Source organism: Penicillium malachiteum, assembly GCF_028827825.1.
Source record: "Penicillium malachiteum strain IBT 17515 chromosome Unknown utg000003l:1.0-4950554.0:1.0-4952489.0, whole genome shotgun sequence".
In the NCBI taxonomy this organism is placed as follows: Eukaryota; Fungi; Ascomycota; class Eurotiomycetes; order Eurotiales; family Aspergillaceae; genus Penicillium; species Penicillium malachiteum.
In genome coordinates, this window is record NW_026643096.1 from 4,169,473 (window position 1) to 4,191,508 (window position 22,036).

The 22,036-nt window shown below is 46.3% G+C and overlaps 9 protein-coding genes across 9 annotated transcripts; 5 read left to right on the forward strand and 4 right to left on the reverse strand.

The window, feature by feature from the left end:
* Positions 1-416: 416 nt before the first annotated feature.
* Positions 417-2,379, reverse strand: N7483_007851 (protein kinase family protein; the record flags this gene model as incomplete). Its single annotated transcript, XM_057091288.1, has 7 exons — positions 417-536; positions 589-707; positions 763-866; positions 918-1,006; positions 1,061-1,210; positions 1,303-1,861; positions 1,916-2,379. 7 exons carry the CDS (start codon positions 2,377-2,379, stop codon positions 417-419), a joined length of 1,605 nt encoding a protein of 534 aa, XP_056946029.1.
* A 981-nt stretch (positions 2,380-3,360) lies between these two features.
* On the reverse strand, positions 3,361-3,546 carry N7483_007852 (uncharacterized protein; the record flags this gene model as incomplete). Its single annotated transcript, XM_057091289.1, has 1 exon — positions 3,361-3,546. One exon carries the CDS (start codon positions 3,544-3,546, stop codon positions 3,361-3,363), a length of 186 nt encoding a protein of 61 aa, XP_056946030.1.
* A 540-nt stretch (positions 3,547-4,086) lies between these two features.
* Positions 4,087-5,045, forward strand: N7483_007853 (kinase-like domain-containing protein; the record flags this gene model as incomplete). The annotated part of the gene is made up of 2 exons (XM_057091290.1): positions 4,087-4,482; positions 4,539-5,045. The coding sequence occupies 2 exons, from the start codon at positions 4,087-4,089 to the stop codon at positions 5,043-5,045; spliced, it is 903 nt and encodes a 300-aa protein (XP_056946031.1).
* A 1,479-nt stretch (positions 5,046-6,524) lies between these two features.
* On the reverse strand, positions 6,525-7,447 carry N7483_007854 (ankyrin repeat domain-containing protein; the record flags this gene model as incomplete). Its single annotated transcript, XM_057091291.1, has 2 exons — positions 6,525-7,002; positions 7,062-7,447. 2 exons carry the CDS (start codon positions 7,445-7,447, stop codon positions 6,525-6,527), a joined length of 864 nt encoding a protein of 287 aa, XP_056946032.1.
* Positions 7,448-9,106: 1,659 nt separating this feature from the next.
* N7483_007855 (SWIRM domain-containing protein) lies at positions 9,107-10,234 on the forward strand (the record flags this gene model as incomplete). The annotated part of the gene is made up of 1 exon (XM_057091292.1): positions 9,107-10,234. One exon carries the CDS (start codon positions 9,107-9,109, stop codon positions 10,232-10,234), a length of 1,128 nt encoding a protein of 375 aa, XP_056946033.1.
* Positions 10,235-11,230: 996 nt separating this feature from the next.
* N7483_007856 (CDC50/LEM3 family protein) lies at positions 11,231-12,699 on the forward strand (the record flags this gene model as incomplete). Its single annotated transcript, XM_057091293.1, has 6 exons — positions 11,231-11,309; positions 11,369-11,405; positions 11,470-11,566; positions 11,638-12,331; positions 12,384-12,546; positions 12,603-12,699. The coding sequence occupies 6 exons, from the start codon at positions 11,231-11,233 to the stop codon at positions 12,697-12,699; spliced, it is 1,167 nt and encodes a 388-aa protein (XP_056946034.1).
* A 505-nt stretch (positions 12,700-13,204) lies between these two features.
* On the forward strand, positions 13,205-14,230 carry N7483_007857 (zinc metalloprotease; the record flags this gene model as incomplete). Its single annotated transcript, XM_057091294.1, has 2 exons — positions 13,205-13,435; positions 13,568-14,230. The coding sequence occupies 2 exons, from the start codon at positions 13,205-13,207 to the stop codon at positions 14,228-14,230; spliced, it is 894 nt and encodes a 297-aa protein (XP_056946035.1).
* A 368-nt stretch (positions 14,231-14,598) lies between these two features.
* Positions 14,599-18,013, reverse strand: spt16 (chromatin-remodeling protein SPT16; the record flags this gene model as incomplete). The annotated part of the gene is made up of 7 exons (XM_057091295.1): positions 14,599-15,096; positions 15,149-15,747; positions 15,798-17,217; positions 17,270-17,422; positions 17,481-17,602; positions 17,666-17,750; positions 17,894-18,013. 7 exons carry the CDS (start codon positions 18,011-18,013, stop codon positions 14,599-14,601), a joined length of 2,997 nt encoding a protein of 998 aa, XP_056946036.1.
* A 1,022-nt stretch (positions 18,014-19,035) lies between these two features.
* Positions 19,036-20,432, forward strand: N7483_007859 (putative mitochondrial carrier protein; the record flags this gene model as incomplete). Its single annotated transcript, XM_057091296.1, has 5 exons — positions 19,036-19,205; positions 19,285-19,291; positions 19,355-19,503; positions 19,573-20,018; positions 20,080-20,432. The coding sequence occupies 5 exons, from the start codon at positions 19,036-19,038 to the stop codon at positions 20,430-20,432; spliced, it is 1,125 nt and encodes a 374-aa protein (XP_056946037.1).
* Between the last annotated feature and the right edge of the window lie 1,604 nt (positions 20,433-22,036).

A 22,036-nucleotide genomic window follows, 5' to 3' on the forward strand; every position in this document is an offset into this window, starting at 1 on the left:
TCAGTAATTAGGGTCCTTCAACATGTGCGGTGTCGGCCTCGGAGGGTGATCATCAGGGCTATCCGCATGAATAGCTAGTAGTATTGGACTTGGCTCCTCTTTTCCCGGATACTTCTCATCCAATTTCCGCTATGAATACGAAAGAAAATGGAGTACGCGGTCCAGACTCAACACATTGTTCCCGATGTCAAGATCGGCAGGGATTAAACACCAATCAATTCGGCCGGTTAACGTACTGTAATCCACAGCCGTTCGGAACACCCTACCCCGTTAGAACTTGGCTTCTCAGTGCTAAGACACTTTGTGAACACAAAGCACCCAGGTTTGAAAAGTGCCCACAAGAGATCGCAAGTAATCTGATCGTGTTCAAGCAAAGACGATAGGTCCCGTGAAATAGAGACTGTGGCTTTCTGTAACTATCCAGTGAGCAAATTGAGATGCCTCAGAGATAGACGGTCGCCATCGGAGCTCATTTCCAGCGCTTTTACTGCATTTTCCAGCTCAGGAAGGAAATGAAAGAGAATGTTTTCTTCGACCTGGGTATTATAAGCTTAGTGAGATTATGGCTCGGATTGGAAGACCACTTACGGACGGCTTGTCTCCAATCATGTTGACAGCTCTGACGTCGTGCAACACCCCACGAAGGACATCACACAACTGCGTAGACTTCACGTCAATGAAGCGAGTCAGCTGCTCGGATTTGCGGTCTTCAGGGAAGTCAGTGAGCGCTCCAGTAAATTGATGAACGACTTCCACACCTACCCACGCGTTCACGGATGACAAAGGTGTACGCATCTAGGGCATCACTATCGCATTCAATCGTTTCTAACTCGATTGTTTCGTATTTGCATGATTTTTCGTTCCACCTAGTTTGCTGTTAGTAATTGAGAAGCCCGTGGAAATGAACATGGATATACCTTTCCAGAATTTTCGTGTATTGCAGCAAAGATGATAGGTCTGCGGTCATTGATTTACCAGAATCGTCTTGGTCGGTCCTTGCCCACTTCTCGAATGATTGAAAGTCAGACGTCAAATTCAACCCTTGTCCTCACGCCGGTACCGCCGCTTGTCCCGGTCGCAAGGAAAACCCTTTGGGCTCAAGTCGAGTGAAAGGAAAATGCGGAACCCACGGCTTCAGAAACCCTTGAGCCCCGAGTGGATTGAGTGAAATTATGATTTGGAAACCGTCCTCTGAGCTCAGGTCTGAGGTCTAAATTGCTTTACAAAGTGACAGGATTTGATGGAATTCTTGTCAGATTGCTATTTCATCTCAGCTAAAAGACATGTCAAGTCTTGAATGACGGCACCAATATCATTATATCGTTCTGTCCAGCATCCTTGTATTAAGGAACCACACAATAAATCATCGACAGGAGGATACTGTTGACGAGAAAAGAGGTCATCTACCATTTCTTCGTAGTCGTATTTCTCCGCCATAGATGTGAATGGCCCAGGAGATTTATAAGGCCAATGGCCTGTCATTATCGTGTAGAAAATAGATCCGAGGCTAAAAATATCCACAGCCTCTGTCGAAACCCATGGCCTGGATGGATTGAAAAATCCAGGGTCGGGAAGATGCCCACCATCGATGTCACCACTTGTTGACCCTCCGAAATCACATAACAAAAGATCGAGCTTGCTTTTGGAGTCAGAGTGTAATAAGAAATTCTCTGGTCGTAAGTCAGAATGGATGACGCCTTTTTGATGAATATAGTGGACGGCTTCCGCTGCCTGGAAACACCACTTCAATCGAAGAGAGAGATCGACATCGTGATAATGTTGGTCAATGTAATTCTGCAAATCACCATCACTAGCTTCCCCGAGCAGAAGCCCACGGGGCTCATCTGAAACGCCAATATAGCTACAAGAAACGCAGATGAATATATTGAATCGTCGAACTTTGGGGCTGACATACCGTATTATTCTCGGGTGTGTGCCTAACAAATCCAAAAATTTTTCTTCAACTTGAAAACTTCGCTTGATGTCCTGCACAAAAGGATGTCTTCCCATTGCTTCAGCGTGCCACCACATATACCTGGGGTATTTTAGAACAACGCCTGGTCTCATTCTTGCTATCAATGAGGCCGAGCCTTGGCCCAGAGTTTCCGTGAAATGAGGTTCGTAGAGAATTGGATCCGCTCTCTCATTGGGTAGGCCAGGCTGATGATCTTTGCTGAATGCCAAAACATTAGTCTTCGCGACCGCTGGATGATCATTTTTCGAAAAGGGGCGTTGACACCGCTCAAGATCGTCAGGTTCTTCGGGTATGGAAAGAGATAATTCGTTAGTCTGAGATACCAGACAATGAGTCAGCCAGTAGAAACAGCTGGTAAGCACTTCTCGAACAGCTGAGCAATATCGCCAGAGGTACGACAACATTTTGGAGATTTGCACAACTAATTCGAAGCAATGACGATGACGCCTTGAAAGGGACGACGGACATGTCACGTGACTAACGTGTCAGTGGATCATCATTTTTCCACCGATTCCGACCCGGAGTGAGCGATGTCTGCCTCCAACTGCGCGTGAAAAAAACCAAGGGTAGGTTCTTCCTTCTGGTGAGTACGTCTCTACCAACTTGCCCACATAGGGAATGATGTCATGAGCTGCAGGCTAGTTATCTCTTGGTTCACTCTTCAAGTCTCACCCGAAACACTACCTTTTCACAACCAGCTCTGATTGGCTACTTCATTTCGCATCGAACTCCACTCTCACAAGCTGCGTATCTAGCCTTCGGCATAACCCATGGGGACCCATGGGGCCCCATATTAGTGTAAACAGGACAAACTAAGGGAAATATGCTAAAATTATGTAGAGTTTCCGCTGAATAAGCTGAGTTATGCATGCCAAGTCTGGATTTATGCAGCCAACTAGCAATCAGTCTGCGAAGGTATTCAACAACGAAAGAATCGAGATACTGGCAGAAGAGGTCGCTGCCAAAGTGCCAGATCAAACACTCAAACCCGCTAAGGTTTTATCATTCCTCTTGGTGATGAAGAATTCAAGCATCCAGTGGAATTTTTGGTAGCAGCGAGAGACAATCAAATGGCTTCACATAAATTTCTATATAGTGGAGTCATCTATGTAGGACTTGCTACACGAGAAGGCAATGTATTTAAGAAAGAGTCTGTACAGCTTCACGATTGTGGTTTGAATTTGAAAATTAGGTTGATTATGGACATCTTCGACCTATGCGATTCTTGGGGCGACAACAAAATCCGAGTTCAACTTCGGATCACATTCATGAAGAAGACCTTCCCAATAGGAATCAAAACTCTTTCTACTCACTTAACTCGGCGTTAGCTTGGGCAATCATGATCGATGGCTCGAATACTCACAGGTCTTCCTCGCCTTTGTGGCTCAGATAGAGGTAATAGAAGGGAGGGACATTTCGTAGCATTCGTTGTCATGATCGAGACGTGTTTTGACCTTAACATGTTTGGGCATATCAAGCAGTTCCTCTTTGGTCTTGCTACTGCCGGGACAGCTATGAGTCCCACCAGTCGTCTTGATCCATTGACCACAAGCAGAACATCGAACAGCCATGATCCTTGAAGTAATAAGTGAATTATACAACTGAGTTTGTTTTTTAAGCTAGGATGACAGACATCTTCAAACGGAACAGACAAAGCCCTTTTATAGACGAACTTTGATGACACTGTCTAGGAAAACAATCCCCCGCTCAGTCTCGTCTACGATTTGCGCAACTGCCAATCACGGACAAGTATTTCTGATTGGCTGAGAAAAGTCGGGTCTGTCGCATGGCGTTACGCGCTCCCCATGGCTGACCAATGGGCATAACACTTACGTGTCAGGTGGATGTTTGCACGACCCTCGTCCTTAGCGCCCAGTTGTGATACATACAAATGCACATACAGCAATGCCAATGACAAAATTTCCATCGCGCTGACCGGTCAGCTCCTAGTCAGGCGCACCGTAACAATGAGCACGGCCGCACAGAAGTCCAGCCAACCATAAGTGGTTTCACTACGACTCTTGCCTGTGCCTGTCTGCTCGTTAAATAGGTTACCCCTCTTTGGTATCCAAAATGTCTCCTCGCACTCTTAGCTGTACTTGTTTTCTAAAATGACAAACCCATACGAAGCGAGTCCAGATAAAATCCCTCCAGAGGACTTGTACGCTGACGTGCCTTGTTATGGTCGATACTGCCCGAAACCTGATGACTTTCACGTTGATCATCAGCATGTCAACTCTCGGACTCCAGAATCCTTGAAATACTGGGCCTCAATCATTAATCTCTGCACTGAAGAGAATCGCATTTACCCTGCCGATGCTGGCGGTCGCGATGTTTTCGCTCTAGGTAGCACAATTGTGAAATCCAGCCATCTCCATGCGACCGGGGATACTCCATATCCGGAGATTGACTTCTCATATGCCGATGAAAATGAGATTCAGGCAATTGCTCTGGCAAAGACGGTCTTGTTTGATGTCAAAGTCCCAGAAATATATTTTGCTGGAAAAGTAATACATCTTTTTCTCCATCTATCAAGACAAATAACTTATATCTTTTCCTTTAGATCAATGGTCGTCAGGTGCTCGCCCAGGAAAGGCTTCCTGGCGTTGGATTGTCTGTTGCATGGCCGTATCTCTCCGGAGAACAAAGAAAATCATATAAAGAACAGGCCAGAAAAATACTACATCAACTTCACACTATCAAGCCACACCAAAGACTCAAAGCTCGCTCTCATGTTGTACCGGACCCCAATATACTCAGTAACGGTCGGATCAATCCGTTAGAAGGAGAGATACTTTTTTCTGCCGCCAATCACGATCCAGATTTGAGCTTTACGCATAACGATTTTACCGAGTCCAATTGTATTGTTAACAACGATACAATTGTTGGGCTTATTGACTGGGAAATGGCGGGGTTCTTAGGATGGAAAACCGCAGGGGAAATCCATCGTCGGATCAGGACCCCACAAAGAGAGCATTTCGTGAAAGCCAACTTGAGTGAGGCACAGCTGCAGGATATGATGTTCTGGAATGACCTATATGATGAGGGTGTACCAGAGAGCATTCGTTAAATCTCTCGTTACAGGAGACATGAGGCTGTATCATGAGAGCCTTAGTAGGGCGCTAATATAAGGCAGTGAGACATCAATCCAGAGACCCCATCCGGCGAGCGTCAAATGAGTGGCTGAACGTTCATTGGAAAATTTAGTTTCGCGCCTCCCAGGTTTCAGATGAGTCAATGGCTCACCCACTCAAAGAGGCCTGCTACGCGCTCAACCGTTTCAATCCCCACACAGAAATTCGCAAGTTGCATTTCTTAAAGCTTCACTCAAAATCAATATACCTTCAAATTCGAAATAATCCGAGACCAAAAAATTCGCCGATCACTATTTCGTAACGTATGTTCGACACTGCTAAGGAAGAGGATGAGAAAGCGGATAATGGAGAGTGTCAACCCATATCGCAATGGTCAGACCTACCAGCTTGCAGAAACGATCATGAGTTTGAATTTGTTGCCAGGACTTGTGATTACGGGAGGGTAGATTGAGTTCTCTGTCGTTTATTGGGCCCGGGCCCTGCGAGACTGTCATTTCCGCCCTCTCAACAAAGTCGCGACCTGATCAGCAAGCAGATGCCAATTCTCATGTGGCCTCCGCTGGAAATTGTCGCTGTTTCTTAAGAGTCTTCTATGTACCAAACATAGGTTTAGTTCCTCATCTGTGTTTTTTAGTGCCGTATTCTTTTCTGTCCTTGTCCATATCTTTGGGTCTACAGGGTGGGCGGCCCTTGGACGAGCTCTGTCCAAACGTGAACTATCATCGTGCAGGTCAGAACGATCCGAGCCAGCATCCTATCTCGGTCGGAGATTTGATGATTATATTGAAAAGCCAATTGGACGAAAAAATCGACCGTTGCATGCCCCTTGGTGGTTGCGGCTCCTATGGTGCCCCGTTCAAACTGACCTGCACGACATATGGTTACACGGTTATCGGTAAAGGCACCACTTCGGGTTTGTGGAAGGAAGTCTCCCGCAAAGCGCAGGTATATCAGGTCTTGCGCAAGGCTCAAGCATCTGCCGTGCCTGTGTTTTTGGGAACAGCAAAAATCTTCTTTCTCCACGGCGCTGCTTTTTGATGCGCTTTCTTTGGGTAAGCCTGAGGATATTGGATTTACTTTCGATTGGCATAGACATAGCATAGTCTCTAGGGTTGAATGATCATGAAGCGTCTTCTGCCATACTTACCGATGATTTGACACATGTAATAACACGTTTTCATGGAGTGGATAGCGCACCAGTGTTGGATTATCAGCATGTACACCGTCACACAAATTAAATCAAGAATGCACATGCTTATATGAATTGCATATGACGGCATGACTTCATCGTGTTCGATTGCAGCATGGTCAAGCTCTCACTGGCTATCGTTTTGCAGGTTGAAGGTTGAAGGCGGCTATGGTATTTGCAAGATGGTACATGAAAACGCGCTTAAGGTACATTAAATTATACTCCAATTCTGGCGAATAGTAACTGGGCCTGTGGACCAGACTACCTAGGAAAATTTCTCAAGGGTATAGATGACTTCCCGCTGATTTAACATTCGAGCATACTCCAGAGCTGTGCGACCTTTTGTATCTTTGATATTCAAATTCGCCCCTTCGCTGACCAAGTAGCGAACCACATCGGCTTTGCCCAGTTCAACCGCTTTATGCAAAGGCGCTCCGAGACCCATGAAAGAGAATAGCGCCCGAGAAGGATAATGGTCCTCGTACATAGTTGTATTGATAGCTGCCCCTTTTCCTACAAGAATGCTCAAGACCGCAATGCTGTCAGAATGCCGCTCAATTGCGTGATGGAGAAGTTGGCCTTTTCGAAAATCTCCGCCACGACTTAGCATCAGCTGAATGACTGATATTGGCGCGCTCTCGACAGCAAGAGAAAGTGGGGTGAGATCAATAACACATTGTCGATTAGGATCGGCTCCATGGTCGAGGAGCCAAGCTACCATCTCCTCATCTGCAATAGCATAACTGAAAAAATGTTATCATGTTATCGATGACATGGTTATGAATATCAGGACGACCCTTACCCTAACACAGGAGGTTTGAGTTCGCTCATAGGCTGGTTGATATTCCAACCATTCTCAAGAAGTACTTTCAGAGCGCCCTTTCCCTTCGCATGAATCGCTGTCAGAGCATAGAGCGGATCCATGGGCAAGCCAAGATCAAGGAGCTCTTTAATGAATTGTACTTGGTCTCGTTTGATGGCTTCTATCATTATCGCATAGAAGTCGCATATGTCAAATTCCTTAGACGATGAACATTGTTTTTTGAGAATATCCCGAAATTTCTGAATATCACCGCCAGCGCAGGAAGCATGTAACACCTCAAGAGTGGGTGCCGGCGTCCGAGTCGGCAACTGAGGGTATTCGCTCGACTCAACTGGAGGATAGTCTGGCGGCGGCAGGACATCCATAGCACTATTGATGGGAGTTCACAACTGTTTTTGTCACCAGTACTAAGGGGTTGAGTGAAGAAGAAAGTATAACGTGTCGGGGTTTACATTAGACAAGTGCGTGCATACGAGTGCGTATGATATACTTGGACAGTCTCCCTCTTCCGCTCTATCAAATGAAAAACGTGAGCTCCGACTACAAGAGCCGAGGATGAGTATTCTTGTGCCACACGATTGATTGGGATGACTGTGACGGACCTCCTACTGCTCAATGGGAGGATACATTTGTGGTTGGAACTCCGAGTCCTGCTTGAAATGTGCTTCTCATGGATTTTGGTGTATGAGGTCAGTTCTGTACATATAAATATATGAGCTGCATATGTGGAATGAAACTTGAAGTTCAACCTTGGAAATGGTGGAAAGTCTGATCATCAATCATAGTTATCACCGAGGTACCATGTGTATTGGCAAGATTGATAAGAGATCTTGAAGTAATGAGTCTGATTGAGTCATGAGATAGCCTTGAAAGTGTCAACTGGTAAGACTCCGCAAGAGTACATAACCCGGAGTACATTCATCCATCATTCATAACAACGCTAGGCTAAGAATAGAACAAAGTCACGTGATTGTATTATGTCATCCAAGCACTGCCTCCCGAGGTCACATGCATATGAAATACAACTTGAACTTGATTCTAGGCTACAATTGAACAATTGCACAATTGCAGGATATATCATGACATTCTTGAATGAATTGAATGAATTGAATGAATTGAATGAATTGAATGAATTGAATTGACTATTTAATCTAGATAAAATGAATTAAAATCTAATGAAGGTCACCACCCCCGCTTCACACAAACCACCCAAATCACGCTTACTCTCGGGAATCCCCACTGATAAGATCTCGTGCTCCCCCCTCTCCTTTATGTACACAATCTTCATATCCTCCCTTACTAAATCAAGGCAACCACCACAATGAGCCCCAAGGGCTGATCGACACGAGCTGATTTGAAATCATGATTGGTGGAAGGGAGAAGCATGAAGGTGGTCCAAGTTCTCTCCATTGACGTATAAGAAGCTAGAAACGGAGAGATATGGAGATTCAATACGGTGATAGCATGTTAGAACTCATGGGATGTTGTCATGGGGCCCAATGGGGCGATCTGTGTGTCATCGGGTGCCCAGATGACTCTCTACGCGCCACCCCGCACTGTGCCCCCTTTGACTCATTATTCCTTCGTTTCCTCGTTTCCTCCTTTCCTTGACTTTCCTTGATTTAGTAGATTTGGTTTCATTTTCCCATGGTTCTTCTATTACTACTTAACTCCAATCAGACATTATATTCCAGATTGTTGCCTACTAGGCAGAAATTGTCCTAACTGACATTGACTCATCCTCTCTCTCTCTCTCTCTGCCGTGGATACATCGGGCACCCGGGGTATATGGCCTTATCGCCGTGTATCGCCACCCTTGACAAATCCCCTGGTCACTTCCATTGACTTCTCTTTCTCTTCAAGTCTTGAATCTCTTTCTACTCTCTCTTCTTTTTTTTCTTCCCTTTTCCCCCAATTCCCTCTTTCCCTCCATATCTCCTTCCTTTATCCCCTCCCCCCCAATTGCTACTGCCACTACTACCCACTGTTACCCATATCTCAATCTTCCACAATCAGGCATCCATATGGATTCTGGGAAGCATTCCATCCCCCAATCCATCATGAATCGTCTTCCTGTCTCAAGTCTCATGTCACCTCCGGAGACAAAGCCATTGGATAGTTTTCAACCTTCTCCATTGGCAAGAGATAATACCATGGATATGAAGTTACCCCCAATCTCAGCTGATCGCAAACGAACCCAGTCCGAGATGGATCTTCCATCACCCCCAGTCACCCCTTACACAGGGTCAAAGAAACGTCATTCACATACTGCCGAGCAGATCGAGCGTGAGGTGGGTTCTTCCCGGGATCCAGTTCTGTTTCCTCGTCAAGAGTCCATTACTGGGGAGGAGCCGCTCTTCGGTCCCATGCACCCGTCCCCCGAGGCGGTCGTGGATCAACATATCATCTCACACATGGCCCAATTTGATAATAAGCGGAATAAACCCACGCGCGATGAGTATCTGCTGGCATTATCCTGTGTCCCCATTGTGTCGACCCAGTATAACCGCAATCCTGCGGCCTGGGCGCGAGAAGAACGAGAGACTCTAGAGAGACAGTTGGCCTTGATGAATCGGTACCGACCGAGTGAGATGTCATCCAAGTTAAAGAGAATTGTCCCTGCCCCTAAGAAGGTCGTGACCCCCCGAGTTCCGCGCACCCGAGTCAAGCGCACCCCTAAGTCTACCCCTAAGCAACAGACGCTTGATACCTTTGATTCCCCCCCCTCTGCTTCTACTCCTGCTTCCGCTTCTAAGCCCCGCGTCTTGGGCACTAACCGGGACGACACCGACTTCCATGTTCTTCAGGATTACTCCCCTCCCCTGGAGACCTTGGGCAATAATGCCAAAGCATTGAAGGCCGACTGGAAAGGGCAAATGTTGGATTTGAGCAATGACCCGGACAGGCATCTCCTCAGTCCCGCCGAGTTCAATCTAGCTTCCACCTTGCGATTGTCTTGCGCCACTTATCTCTGCAGTAAACGCCGCATCTTTGAGGCTCGTCTGCGAGCTTTGAGTGTTGGCAAGGAGTTCCGCAAGACAGATGCCCAGCAGGCTTGCAAGATTGATGTCAACAAAGCAAGCAAGCTCTGGACTGCCTATGAAAGGGTTGGTTGGTTCAAACCTGAATACTTTCACCAGTATTTGAGATGATCCATACCTTCTGTTTCTCTCCCCCATCTCCCTATTTTTCCCCCGGTCGCCTAATGATATCGCAAGTCACCACGACTGTACATGATCATGAACCTTGAATATCGTTCCTCTCTACTATTCCCCCTCTCCTCTCGCATTACTCTCTTCCCTCTACTTCCTTTCCTGACACTATGATGGATTGGTGCAGTTGGATGAGATTGGGTTTCGACTCTCCAAAGTCTTCGCTTTGACGAACCCTTGTCGACCCCAGATCTCAGTACCCAAGACAACTCTCAGCAACTGACTGTCTCGAATCGAGTGATTAATCAATTAATTCCTTGACTCCAGTCTTGCTTGCCCCTGATGGGTGGTTTCTGGGTGTGCCCTCCAACAGTGGCACTTTCGATTTCTTTTCTTTGATGCCCGCTATGCATGATGACTCGATACTTTTTCAGTTCCTTTCGGATTTTTGATTTCTCGTTTTATTCCCCGGTTCCACTGATGATTTTGATGCCTTTGCTTTGTTTCCTTGCTTTCTCTTAATGGCTACTTGTCTTTATCCTTTCCGCATTTTGCTACAGTTCACCTGGAGTTTATGGCGTTCAATTTGTCTAGATTGGCACGGCTTGGGGCTCCATACGTACCCACATACCATTTTCAATTCCCCTGGAGTTCAGTTTTCGGGATTGCATGTTTTTTTCTTTTCTTTTTTTTTGAATTCTGGGATAACCGGGATGATATGATACCCTGACCCGATACGATTCTTTGAATACATACATTTTTATCATTTTTTCGGATGTACTACAGTAGTCTAATTTTTAAATCTTTAAATCTATATCATATCTAAATCTAAATCTATATTTAAGTAATATGTAGTGTTGTGGGGCTGTGTTCTCCGTACGGCGTCCAATCTAATCCAGTGATCTGGCTCCCGCCCCGGCGCGCCACCTTTTTCTGACGTCTCCCTCAATCCTCTCCTTTGCATCACCCTTTTACGTTATTGTCAAACATCTCGCCATGTCGCCTCGCGAGTCAATCGACGACCAGCGGTCCCAGACTGATGGCGACAAGAAATCAAAGTCCCGGCGACCCGCCAGTGTGTATCCCCCTACTCCCGACGCTCCCGTACTTCATCTAATCATTGCCACCTAACAGATACCGCATTCCGTCAACAGCGACTAAAAGCATGGCAGTACGCGCATCCTATTGAATATCATATATACAGGGATTTACCATACTAATGCGCTTCCTGTTAGACCAATTCTGACGCCAAAAAGTGTCTTGCCTCTTTTCTTTATCGTTGGAATCATATTCGCTCCGCTGGGTGGTGTCTTACTCTGGGCCAGCTCTCTGGTAAGTCTGACTTCGACTGCCCTGGGTACGACGCTGATGAATATACGCGCTTCTAACACACTCGATTTTAGGTCCAAGAGATTTCAATCGATTACACCAGCTGTCTAACTGACGCTCCGACGGATGGCCAGACATACATCTCCGACCGCGTCTCCTCGACCTTCAAATCGAAGATGAAAACCGATCCCTACTGGGAGCGATCTACCGATAACACTACCTGCAAACTCTTCTTCAACATCCCGGAATCCATGGGCCCGCCCGTTTTCCTATACTACCGTCTCACGAACTTCTACCAAAACCACCGTCGATACGTGCAGTCTCTGGATCTGAATCAACTGAAGGGTACCGCGGTTTCGAACAGCTCGATCTCAAGCGGCGACTGTGATCCCATGACGACTGACCCGGCTACCAAGAAAGCCTATTACCCTTGTGGATTGATCGCCAATTCCGTGTTCAACGATAGTATTGGCAACCCCATTAACCTGCTTGAGACCGAAGTCCCCTACTACATGACCAAGAAGGGCATTGCCTGGGAGAGTGACAAGGCGCTTTACGGAAAGAGCAAATACGATCCCTCGCAGGTGGTTCCTCCTCCTAACTGGTCTAAGTATAACGGCAGCTACACCAGTCTTCCGGATCTTCATGACGATGAGGACTTTATGGTTTGGATGAGAACCGCTGGATTGCCTTCGTTCAGTAAACTGTCCAGGCGGAATGATACCGATGCTCTGCAGCCGGGAAATTACCAATTGAATATTGTGGATAGTAAGTTCACCCAATCTCAGTCTTGAGTATATATGGTTACTGACAGAAACAGACTTCCCCGTTACTGAGTACGATGGCACCAAGTCAATTCTCCTCTCCACTCGAACTGTGCTTGGAGGCCGGAACCCATTTATGGGAATTGGCTATGTCGTGGTTGGAGGTGTCTGTGTCCTCCTTGGAGCCTTGTTCACAGTTGCCCATCTTATTCGCCCGAGGTATGTCCCTTTTTCCCTGTTTCTCTACTTCTGCCCCATCAACTAATATCATTTAGAAAACTGGGTGACCACACCTACCTGACCTGGGACTCGACCAACCAACCCAACACGGCGTCGATGGCCACAGGACGTGACATGCGCCCATCATCATAAATTGCAAACTTATATCCCAACGTAACAAGTTGGACTTTCTTTCTTTTTCCTTCGCACTCGAATTCCCCTACCAGGTTTTCATTCCGTGTTTCAGGATTCTGGGGTTGATCAGTGTGAATAAATGGACCGTTCTGACTTTTGGTGTTCAACAAGGAGTTTCAAATGTATCTAGCTAAACCACAACAATGAGCATTCTTTCTTTACTCCCATCCTACCATGACCTCATCGAGACATCGCAAATAACTGGAAATACCAATAATTCAACGCGATTCGGGATGCCTTCGCCGATCTTATCGACCACGATCACCCCCTTACTCGTGACATGCATTCCATCATGACGCAGCATTCTCAGTATAAAACTCAGCAGGCTGTCCGCCAGAACTAACAGTACTAAGATAATAGCACACAGTGCAACTCTCCCCTCTCTTCCTTCTCTCTTAATCGCATGATCCCATTTCACTCTTTTACATACATGGGCGGAGCAACACATTCATTCAACACCACGATGGTCCGACACTCATTTCAATCCGTGCTACTCATTATCACACTATGTTCATTCGTTCAAGGCAGTCCTTTAATTTCCCAGAAACGGGGTATCTGCGCCACCGAGGATCCAGATGCATCTTTCCTGGATGCTCTACAAGAAGTTAAAGATGGCGAGATCCAATCAAACCGGAGTATCATCACATCTGAGGCACGAAATGCTCCTATTGAGATTGAGACTTGGTTCCATATTGTTAGTACTCAAGCTAATAGGGACCAAGTTACTGATTATATGATTAATTCTCAGGTTTGTACCTACCCCTCTATCTTACTTAGCAGTGTTAAAACACTATACGATACACGATATGAATGCTAATAACTGCAGCTCTTAATCCTCCAAGATTCATACGAAGACTCTGGAATAAAATACCAACTTCAAGGCGTGACTCGACATGTGAACGATCTCTGGGCCAAAGACGGCGACGACATAGCCATGAAGACCGCTCTTCGCAAAGGAACCTACAGAACCCTAAACGTGTACTTCCAAACCGATCTCCAAGCCTCACCAGGACAATCTGGTCGCGTCTCTACATTCCGTGGAGCCAGTACATCCTCAGATCTAACCTCTAGCGTTCTGGGATTCTGCACACTACCGGATCCAAGTATAAACGGGACTAGCACTCGGGATAGCTACGTGAAAGACGGATGCAACATTCTCGCAAAGACGATGCCAGGCGGAAGTCTTGATTTATATAATCGTGGCGGAACAGCGATTCATGAAATCGGACATTGGAATGGACTTCTTCATACGTTTCAGGGTGAATCTTGTGATGCTAGTAATCCTGGAGATTATATTTCTGATACACCTCAACAATCTACACCCACGGATGGATGTCCTGCTAGAAAGGATTCTTGTCCTGATTCTCCGGGTTTAGATGCTGTGCATGATTTTATGGATTATTCTTCGGATATTTGTTATGAGACTTTTACTGCAGGACAGATGAAGAGGATGAGGAATATGTGGACTACTATGCGGTTTGGTAAATAATATTTTTGGGTTGAATTGGAGTTTTGCTGTTATATATTTCCATTCATATCTCATGCATGATGTTTATGATTTTCCAGACTTCATAGGGCTTGACTTGTTCAAGTTTTAGTGTTTAAATATGCTTAATTATAGTAAACCTTGGAAGTCCGGGATCAGACCGAAGAACAGCGATGATATCAACTGTTCAAGGTACATCTTATCAGACTTCTTACGGTATTACTTTTATAGTAGCAAGACTACAAGGATTCAGACTTCTCAAAGGACTTGGACTCAGTTCAACAGATCAATCAATTCATACAAGTTACAAAGAACAAAAATACAATTAAGGGAATTCCGAATAAGCAGCGCGGAATACATTTTGAGGGCATTTAACGCTTGCGCTTAGTCCCACGGTCATCATCATCCATAGCAGCCTCTTTGTCCTGGCGGCTGGCCTTCTTCTCCAGCTCATCCCAGTCCTCGCCACTCTCTTCATCTCCACTGAAGTCCTCATCCTCACTGGCATCGGCACTGGCATCATCATCAAATTCACTATCCTCCTCTGAGCTTTCATCGGCAGCAGCCAACTCAGAATCAGACAGTTCAAAGGCTGACTCTTCCTCTTCGTCCGAGCCACCCTCTGAATCAGACTCAGCTGCCAAGAATGACCAACCACCGTCAGCGAAGAATCCATAGGGATCGCTAACAACAGTCTTCATAATGGTGGTCCAGTTCAAGTTGAGAGGACCCTCAGTGAATGCAATATCCACAGAGTCAAGCCAGTCCTTCACACTCTCCAGTGCTTCAACTGGGATTGTGTTGACATGGACGGGGGGACGGTGGAAGTCCTTGTAGACGAACACAAGGTCGAAGTTTTTAAGGCCAAACTAGAAAATGTTAGCATCAATTGCCATGAGTTCTAGGAATTCTAGTACGTACCTGTACTCGCTCTAAGTGGGCAATCTCAATCTCATTCAGAGTGATCACCATGAATGGTGGCTCAGTGAGTTGAACCAGGGCATCCGTAGTGGGCTGGATCAGAACATTGGAGCGGTTTGGAACACCAGTGAATCCGATCTCGCGGAAGGGGATATCAACATCCACTCCCTCCTCCTTACCAGCATCCGCAATCTTCTCGGCAAAGGCCTTGAACTCACGATCAAGCGCAGCACGTCGTCGTCGCTCCTCCTGCTCGGCCTCAAACTCCTCTTCATCGCCATAGCGGTGCTTGCGACGGCGGTTGCCAGTCTCATCGAATTGCATTTCTGTGGCCTCGCGGTAGAACTGGATATCACGAGTCTTTCTCTTGCCAATAATGATGGGGGTCTTCAGGTGGACGTGGATCAAAACGATCAACTCATGAGCACAAGGCTGGAAGAATAGATGCTTCACGTTGCTGAATAGAATGTCGACATGCTCATTACGGAAGGGGGACAGGTATCGCAGACCATTTTGATGGATCTCCACCTCTCCTGGCACTCGCTTACCATCAAGAGGAGGACGAAGGTAGACATCAGGGAGTTTCACAGGACGGCGGTCTAGTCAAGTTAGCATTTAATCAGTAGTCCGGGGATACGGTGTGACTTACTTCGAATTTCCACAAGCTTATCCTGCTCGACGACATCCTCCATCTCCTTCTTTTCCTGTTCACGGCGCAGAGCATTCTTGCGAAGCTCAGTAATGTCTTGTGCCACCTGGGCAAAACGGTCGTTATGCTTCGAGCGCAATGTCAGATTGCGGACAAAGTGGGCATTGGGATCTTCGAATGGCTGGTCATCCTTTCTACCGACACCCTGACCTGGTGAGAGGAAGTTGATCCGAAGATAGGCGTATTCACCTTCATCGCTCTTACTAGCATTCTTGATGGTGTTAATGTGGAATGGCACTGGCCGGCCCATAATAGGCACGATGACAGTTGAAGCTTTGTGGTCCACGTAGACCGTGAGATCCTTGACCTTGGCAGGTAACTGGTTGTCTCGCTTGTAGGACTCAAAACGCTTGAATTTCTTCTGAGCCACTCCGTTGTCGTCTCCAGTAGTGCCAGTAAATCGATCAAGACCCTCCTTGGTCTTCTTGGTGGCCAACTCCTTCTGATGCTCACGACGACGCTGTTCGGCGCCCTCGTTGCTCTGTGTAGGCCGTTCGGCGCGCAATTTTGTGCGTGTCATATTTCTGCTAGCCGCTGCGCTAGATTTGGCCTCCTTCTTCTCCTTGACGGGCTTCTCGGGCTCCTCTCCAAAGTAGAAGGAAACGGAGTCCATGTCAATGCCAGCATCTTTGGTGAAGATATGAGGTCCAGTGTCTCCGACGCGAACGGTGTCCGTGATGACCATGGAGTAAACACCGTCACCCTTCGCAGATGCGTCCTTCACATCGGTCAGTCCGATGGTGATCGCGAGGGTCATGCCGTTCTTGAGCACGCGAGTGTTCTTGGCATTCAAGAGCATGTTTGCGTCGCGGATTTCGATTCCAATCCCGGAGCCGATGTTCTTGATCAAGTGGTTTTCAAGCTCTGGCTTCTTCGACTTGACAAGATTCAGAGCCTTGCTGTAAAGATCCTTGGCGACGACTCCATCCCGAATCTCCTTCATGACCGCCTCATGGACGCTCAGAAGGAAAGAATAGTTGGCCTCCTGGGCTTTGCTGGGATCCACCAAGTATGTGCGGCCGATGAGGGAGTTGTACGTCTTGTAACGAATACCAAAACTTGAAAGGATGATTCCTGCCGCGAGATTCTTGCTATCAGGGGTCGCGGTCAGCTTGAGGTCGTATGCTCCTCCACTCTGGACGACTGGACCGTAAGCCCAATCAATCTGCTCAGCATCGAACTCCGCAGGCAAACGGGCAAGCTTGTTGAAGAATTTAGCATCATCGATCTTCGCCTCCACCTTGCCAGCGAGAGCCTTGTGCGTCATCTGCTTCTCCTCGTCCAGTAGTCGAGACATCTCGTCGACGAAGAACTCTGACATAAGGCCACTGCAAGCTCTGGAAGCGTTGCGAATGGAGACCTGGCTACTATTAGCTTCTTTCTCTCGATATACATAGTATGAACAAACTCACGAGCTCCTCTGGATCCTTAATTGAGAAAGCAGCTGACAGAGCTGGGTTCATATCGACTTCCTCCACATCTTTAGAGATTTCACCAAAGGCGCGCTTCCAATCATCGGCGAAGGGACCGGTCGTCGTGTCTCTCGGTAGGGTGCCAACTTTCTTCTGTTTTGACTGTCAGCAAGACATCACCAGGTTGCCGGTATATCTCATGATAACTTACACCCGCACCCTTAATAACCTCGATACACTTCTCAAACGCCTTTGCCTTGGATTCGGGGTCCTTGGTGACCACTAGGAGTTCAAGAGGAATCTTTCCTCCTTTCAGAGGCTCGAGGAGATCGGCTATTCCGTCCATTTGTATTAGCCAACCGATTTTCAGTGCATTCTAAATTTCCATGTTCTCACCTTTCTTGGCGGTAGTGACCACATAAATCGCTTCGGTCGTCAGAACTAACAGGGTAGCCGGAAACTCGTAGCCAAGAAGCCAGAACTAAAAGCGCATCCAAGTCAGTTATCTAGATCTTGCTTTCTGATATGAAATGATGAAAAGTGTTAAATGGATGACGTACGTGCATCGCGTTATTTTTTTAGGAAAGCTGTTTCATCAGTTCTGGTCTTTCCCATGAGAATGACCATGGAGCCCGCGCCCCCAAAAAGGGTGTTGCCTGATCGCTTGTCGGCCTTCCATGATGCGTACAGGGTGGACAAGTGATTGAAAAAGTTGTTTTTGTCAATCGCAATCTTCTCGGCCATGGTGGGCGATCTGGTGCTAGCAGATGTGCTGGCAGCAGCGAGAGCGTTGAACGATGCGAGCGCTTGGTGTAAAGGGCGAAATCAGGGTTGTGAGCGCATTCAACTAATAAAATCGGGGTTAGGGGAAAATTGATGGTAAGAATGAGGGAGAAGAGAGATGTGGAAGATGGGACGTTTGAAAGGGGTGGAGGTGTAATGAAGCTCCAGTGAGAAAGAACCGTCACTGTCTTGCTTTCTGGCCCTTTAGAAACGCGAAAAGCGCGTTTTGGCGCAGTTGGTTGCTGCGGATAGCCGTAAAATCTTACCTCTTTTAGACTAGTGTGAGATATAGCACTTGAGCTATTGTTCTCCATAATGTAGATTCATCTACGGGAGTACACAGTAATTCCATACAGATTCAATTGAGATGATAATATTGATCATATCATAAATAGATACATTTGATTATAATATATATAGGTATTTACTGATAGCTGGAAAGTTTGAGGTTCTACCATGGTAATCAATATATCCATGTTGTTGGCGCTTCATAGTACGGAGATATCAAAGAGCAGGGACATCTGGATAGTATAACTTGTTTTACTTAGTACAGACACATAGTACTTCAAAATTTTGGAAACAAAGAGCTTGAATCCCAGTCTGAGGTATTTGAAAAGTTAACCTAGATGATTAATACATCCTAGGCTCAACTAAATAGAATTCAATAGAAGGAGATCGGACTAGACATGTCCAAGTGGAAGTGGAGATCATGGGACCAACTTAGGCGTAGTCTTATTCAGGGCGGTGTATGAAGGCAGTATATTACCATGTTGATAGCTTTTCCGATTCTCCGCTCTTTGGTCCTTGTCTTGAGTCTAACATTTCCTTTTAATATTATTTATTTACTGAACAGGCAAGGATCCGGTGATAAATTCCAACATGTCAACTGTCTGAATCATCGACAAATCAACTTGGTTGTGTCTCTTCGGCAACCATCACCACCACACCTCCGCTCTCAAATGTGATGAAGTAGAAGATCTGCGATGAATCCCATTTACCTGGACCCCCACCTTCAAGACCCAGGCTCTCGGCGGAAGCCACGAAATGATGCAGCAACAGGCGCATCGGCGGCTGGAGTCCGCGCTCTGAGCGCTCAGATGGTGGCCTTTTACTTTCGAGCTCCGATCAAGGCATTTTTCCGCACCCGTGTTGAGTAGGTTTTGGCCATATACAATATCACCTTGTTGGATATCGAAGGGTTTCGTGATTATTAACTTATGGTTATGATATAGTTATATGGTATATACCTCCCTGGCCTCTATTCCTCCATACTCCGGCTAATTTCGGTACCCTTCTGGATAGGCTTTCGCCCGAGCTGTAAATCCCCGTGTCGCCGAGGGCAAATGGTCTCTACACACCACCACTCCAGGTTTATTGCTTCATGCAGTTCGAACATATGGTTGGCAGTTTATTCCAAACCAAGTTTTACCACCACTGTTGGCAAATGCAGCGTGAGAATCCCCTCTTTTCTCCCAAACAAGCTTCATGCCTCAGATGCACCAGTTACTGATCCTCTCCAGTGTCGGCGCTGTTTTGTATACATCCTATTTGCAAGTTTTAGGGTCCCTCCACGAACCTGTCTCCCAAGGCGCTAAACGAGTATGGCCGCCTGCACCGCCCTCGGCTACTTTTACCGCAGGGTTCACAGCCGGCACTATCCAATCGATCATGGCGGCTCCTTTGGACGCCCTTCAAGTCCGTCTGCAAACTAACGATATGCTTGAAGGGCAGTATCGCAGCATGTGGCATTATGGACACCATAAGTTAAAACAAATCGGTCTACGGGGCGTCTTTGCAGGCTGGAGTCTCTCCTTTCTCCGAGACGCCTTTGGCTATGCCGTGTTTTTCTCGTCCTTCGAGTACATCAAGTCTCAGTCTTACTACTCATTTATTACTTGGTACTATGGAGCTCTCCAAGCCGACCATCTGGATATGCTGCCAACCTCCGGTTCCAGTGATCGGGGGGGTGCCCCTGATCAAGCCTCATTATGCATTGGAACCTGCATTTCTCATGATGGCTGGTGTAGTCGCATCAGTGGCTCAGCAGGCTATCCAGCACCCCATCAGCCGGATCCAGGATCTTCATCTAAGCCGCTTAGAGTACTTGGATCATCAAGCCAGTCTGAATCCATCGCGGCAACAGATGCTTCGGCTGTACTATCATGCCTACCAAGAGACCTGGAAGCGATGTCAGCGTAAGGCTGAACGAGCTGGCGGATTGCGGCGATGGCTATTCCGTGGCTTTGTGAGCAGTTCCCTTCGACAGGTTCCAAGCACTAGTGCAGGACTCATCATCTTTGAGTTGGTGCGTCGACGATATGCCAGTCTCGCGGACAGTGTGCATATCCAGAAGGATGGATATGATATTCTACTGAACTAGAGAGAGACTAGATTTCTTGTGCCCCTGTACCTGCTGGTCTTCCTGATTGCCTCTCGCTCTCTGTCACCTCAAATTGCTTTTGAGCAAACCCATAAATTTCTCATCTCCCCTCCTTTCCTGCTGGTCTAGAAGTGATACCCGATAGATATCTGAATTTAAATGTTCAATGTTTACATGCGTAGTCAAAACTCATGACTCAGGTCGAATTTTCTCAGTCTTTTACTCAAACTTCAAGTATATTCAGTGCCTAGCTACTAGGTTCTTTTAAATTCCTATCGCTGGGGTATACTGTGCCCAGGTGCACATGTGTAGCAGTGCTAGTAGTAGTGTACTAGTAGTACCTACTGTTCTCTCTCGTATGTTCTACTCGTATCTGCATGTAACTCTGATGTAACTACCGTAAGAATAATCGCGAAGAACTAATGATGCGGTAACTAGAGCCCTTATATATCCAGTCCTTCCTATCGTCCGATAGGACCGGGTCCCATCCGTCAGTGTGATCCGATCCCATCCCACGATGGGATGGGACCTCGTCCTATCCATGCATGGGATCTATTGTTGGAATAGTCCTGTCAGAATAAAGGCTTATTCAGCAGCATATGGCACCCAATGGGGTCCAATTGTACAGATGTGTGTATGTGTGTATGTGTGTTCAATTCTGCTAAATCTAAGAGGTAAAAATAGTTAGTTAACGTGATTCCCGGCCGCCCGAGCGACACATTAAAAAAAAGCAGTTCTGTAGCAACCTATGTTTTTAATCATTCACCATGCCACCAATTCGCTCCCAAAGGTCTCAAAAATTAGTACAGCAGGAGGATGCTCTCTTATTAGCTATCAAAGCTATAAAAGATGGCCAATATCCGTCTGCTGCTGCTGCTGCGCGTGCTTTTAGCGTGTCGGTCTCAACTTTGAAGCACCGAATCAACGGACGACAATTTTGGGATGATTCTCGCCCCTCTGGCCATAGATTTACTATCTTGGAAGAGAAATCTATGGAGAAATGGCTACTCTCAATGAATTCTCGAGGAGCAGCTCTTACACACGCCATGTTACGAGATATGGCCAATTTATTACTCCGATCGCGTGAATTACCGCCTCATGGCCCCCCCTCTGAAAGTTAGCAAAAATTGGAGTACAGAATTTGTCAAAAGACACCAATCTCTTTCTACTTGTCTTTCTCGTAAATATAATTATGAAAGAGCCCTTTCTGAAGATCCTACAGTGATCCTACCTTGGTTTAAGCTTGTTGAAAATACTATCAAAAAATATGGTATCACTTCTAATGATATCTATAATTTTGATGAGTCTAGTTTTGTAATAGGAATCAATTCTACTTAAAGAATTATTACTTCTGCTGAATACCATGGAAAAAGAGGTGTTCTAGAGCCTGGTAATCAAGAATAGGTTACTATGATTAAGTATATTAGGTCTAATAGTATTGCGCTTCCCCTATATATCATTTTTAAGGGAAAGATCTTTTTAGAACGCTGGTTTTAAAAGCCACCACTTTGGGGTGTGAATAAGAGTCCTAATGGATGGATGAGTGATAAGATTGGTATTAATTGGCTACAAAAGTACTTTTTACCCTATCTTCCTATATGGAA